This window comes from Neomonachus schauinslandi, chromosome 1, assembly GCF_002201575.2.
Source record: "Neomonachus schauinslandi chromosome 1, ASM220157v2, whole genome shotgun sequence".
NCBI lineage: Eukaryota > Metazoa > Chordata > Mammalia > Carnivora > Phocidae > Neomonachus > Neomonachus schauinslandi.
Window position 1 is genome coordinate 208,085,003 of NC_058403.1, and position 3,872 is coordinate 208,088,874.

At 40.9% G+C, this 3,872-nt stretch overlaps 1 protein-coding gene across 1 annotated transcript; it reads left to right on the forward strand.

Moving 5' to 3' along the window:
* The first annotated feature begins 696 nt into the window (after positions 1 to 696).
* LOC110593800 (olfactory receptor 24) lies at positions 697 to 1,638 on the forward strand. The gene has a single exon (XM_021705184.1). The coding sequence runs from the start codon at positions 697 to 699 to the stop codon at positions 1,636 to 1,638; it is 942 nt and encodes a 313-aa protein (XP_021560859.1).
* The last annotated feature ends 2,234 nt before the right edge of the window (positions 1,639 to 3,872 follow it).

Genomic DNA, 3,872 nt, shown 5'->3' on the forward strand with positions numbered 1-3,872 from the left:
ATATTTTGTGATTTTTGTCTGCTTCTTTATATTTCCTTTCCTGACTTATACTGGTTCGACCAAAATCTCTTTAGTTCTGTTACAACCCTACTATAATTTACAAGTTATAAATTCTATATCCATTATTTTAGTGGTTACACCTAAACTTAAACCTTGTAGTAGAAAGTCCAAAATACTCAACATTTCTATTCTCCTGCAACTCAATGCAAGAACCTTTCAACACTTATTCTAATTCCTCTTCTTGTAGTACATATAATTGTTCCCTAGTATCTTAATCCATCTTGTTTATGTGGAATTATTATATTATTTTAAAACTCAGCATCTTGTTAATTTTTTCTACATATAAACAAGTTATTTGTCTGTTCATTGCTTCCTGTATATTGCTTATCTTTAATTCAATTTGTTTTATCCTTAAGGAAATCCCTTAGTTTTTTTTCCACTAAGTTTTCATGCATGATAAACTCTCTCAATATTTTCCTGAAATGAGAATACTCATGGGAGGGTCCTACTACCAAACCTTGACATATGAGTTGCTGTAAACACTTCATCAATAGTTCAAGATGTAACCTGTATATAAACAGGTGTTATACTTAGTCCGGATGGGAAATTGGTTGTAATCTCATCTGATTTTCCAGAATCATCTCTGTAGCATTCCTGTAATGTCACCCTTTCAATACTTTCAGAGGGATCATACCAATGGAACCAAGGAACCAAACCAGTGCATCTGAATTCATCCTCCTGGGACTTTCAGAAAATCCAGAGCAGGAGACCCTCCTCTTTGCTCTGTTTCTCTGCATGTATGTGGTCACAGTAGTGGGGAACCTGCTCATCATCCTGGCCATCAGCTCAGATTCACACCTCCACACCCCCATGTACTTCTTCCTGGCTAATCTCTCATTGGTTGATTTCTGTCTAGCCACCAACACTGTCCCCAAGATGTTGGTGAACATCCAAATCAAGAGCAAGTCAATCTCTTATCCCTGCTGCCTGACCCAGATGTATTTTTTCCATTTCTTTGGCATTATGGACAGTGTTTTAATTGCTGTGATGGCTTATGACAGGTTTGTGGCTATATGTCACCCCTTACACTACACCACCATCATGAGCCCATGCCTCTGTGGCCTGCTGGCTGGTGGCCCATGGGTGTTTTCCTACTTTATTTCCCTCACTCATATCCTCTTGATGGTGCGCCTGGTTTTCTGTGGGAACAATAAGATTCCTCACTACTTCTGTGACCTCACTCCTCTTCTCAGGCTTTCTTGCAATGACACCTCTGTGAACAAGATCTTTGTGCTCATCGTGGCTGGGATGGTGATAGCCACGCCTTTCATCTGCATCCTGGCCTCCTATGCTTGCATCATTGTGGCCACCATGAAGGTCCCCTCTGCAGGGGGCAAGAAGAAAGCCTTTTCCACCTGCAGCTCCCATCTGTCTGTGGTTGCTCTCTTCTATAGGAACACCATTGGGGTCTATTTGTGTCCTTCCTCTGTGCGCACAGCTGTGAAGGAGAAAGCCTCTGCTGTGATGTACACTGTGGTCACCCCCATGCTGAACCCCTTTATCTATAGCCTGAGGAACAGAGATCTGAAGGGGGCCCTGAGGAAGCTTGTCAACAGAAAAATTACTTCATCTTCCTGACCATAAGGACACCTGGAAACTTCCAGGAAGTAAGATCTCAACATCTAAGGTCATGGGCAAAAGAATGGAGTTGCATGGTTTTAGAGAGTAGCCACTTTGGATTTTGAGTTGCAGAAGTTTAAAAGGAAATCTCAAGATGGCCCTGTTACTATTTTCTCAATTACTGAGACCAGTAGGAGTCCTTTTGGGTATGTCCGATGCTGTCTTCCCAGAAAGATCGGTCTAGCCCTATTAGATTGGATTTATCCTGGTTCAAAATCTGGTTAGCTCTCAACAAATTTTTATGGAGTTTATATTCCGGGCTTGCTGTAAGCTCTAGCCATGGAGTGGTGAGCAAGAGACACAAGGTCCCTATTGTGTAGAGTTTATAGTGGAATGTGGGAGAAGATACTAATTGTAATGGAATGAAATATGCACATGAGGGCAAGGGTAGGATAGAGTAGGAACACCCTACAGAATCTGGAAGGGGGAATCAGGGAAGGTTTCCTGGGAGAGATGATCCTAAACCTCAAAGGATAAGATGATGTTTTTCAGACAAATATGAGGCAAAGAGTATCAGAAAAAGAAGAAAAAAACCCAGTATGTGAAAAGGTCAGAGAGCAAGAGAAAATGAGAGAAGGATGCATTTGTGAAGTGAAAAATCCAGTTATGGTGAATGCCTTGGGGAATGCCAGGTCAAGAAGGACTTTGGGACCAACTCAAGAGTTTGGCTTTTTCCTGAGAACCAGAGAGTTCTTTCACTTCCAGGGACCAAAGTCAGGGAGCATATAGGTAAGTCATGTCCCCCCTTCTACCCTCATTCCTATTCTGTCTTCTGGGGGAGCAGGATGGCATGTACTAGATAAAATTTGTACAAGGCACAGGGGAGAAAGAAATTGAGACCATGCACTAAGAAAATAAGGAACCATTTGACTTGGTATAAGTCTTTGTAGCCAAAGAGGAAAATACCAATCAGTTGAATCTTGAATGTTTAAGCCAGAAGGAAGCCGAGGCGTGTCTCAGCCGCCATATATGAGTGTGGATTGCAGGAGTAGTAACACTGCTCACAACAGAAATGAGAGATATTTGTTGCAGGTTTTCCTAGGGTCTCCTCACCATGTTCCATTACACGGTCTCATTTCCTCATTCTCTAGCCCCTATGAAAGCAATGTATTGTGGAGTCATTCTAATGTTCATACAGAGATTCACAATCCAAATGGAACGAGCAGTGAGTTTGGGCTCTATTTCCGGGCTGAATGAGCCGTGAACGGGGCCAGAATTTTTCAAATGGTGCTAAGGAGCTGACATCATCTTAAACAGAATGGCTTTGAATAATTTGTATTTCTAGTTTGCTTATAGTACTTTCCTTCCAAGAGAATTAAATGAGACTTTCTCAGTTGAAGAAACAGACCTCCGGACTTGGCCCTGTTGTAGGCTGGAAAGAGGATGCTTTCTGGGGATACTCTGGTGAATAAAACCCAGAACTTAAGAAGAGTGGAGTTTGCTGTAGGGAACCCATCATCTGGTCAGGGCTTTTTCAGAACAACCAAAAATCAGCTGATAGCTGAACCACACCTCTTTCTCCTAGTAGGTCCTCCTGCCATATGCATGCGAGTAGTTACAGTGATAGTTGGGAGAGGGGATGCAATGTGATGCCTGGCGCCAATAAAATTCTCTTAAGATTCTGTCAGCCAAACTATCTTTGTCTTGTTTTGTGTTTAAAAAAGTTAAGGCCTGATCTCCAGGAGAGATTTGTCCTGGTAGCCCTTACAGCATCAACTTCCAACATTTGCTGACATCGGTATATGTTTAATTAATTAATTCAACAAATATTTACCAAGTTTCCTTTATGCCAGCTAATATTCTAAGCACTGGCAATGGAGCAGTAAGCAAGAGAGAAAAATAAAAAAAATAAAAAGCCCTTTCCTATGACTAAAAGGTTTAGTACCAAGGAGTTTTTTGGGGAGTGGAACTGTTCTGTATCCTGATATCAGAGCAATGACTTTGAAGGTACTAAAAAATTTAAATGCTCTGTCTCCCCAGATCCCACAAATCTATACATGTGATAAAATTCCAAGGACTGTACACCAGAAAGAAAAGTTAATCTTACTGATACTAATTTTTTCAAAAATAAAATTAAACACTAGATAATAAAGCAACCATTCCCATTTCAGCAGGGAAAACAGTAAACAAAGAAATAATCACTATGTTAGATAATTACCAATGGTAAGAAGGACTTCAAAGGTATAATGGAG

Bases quoted from the DNA above. Each gene is read 5' to 3' on its own strand.
- LOC110593800 (XM_021705184.1), top strand. From the start codon at position 697: ATGGAACCAAGGAACCAAACCAGTGCATCTGAATTCATCCTCCTGGGA.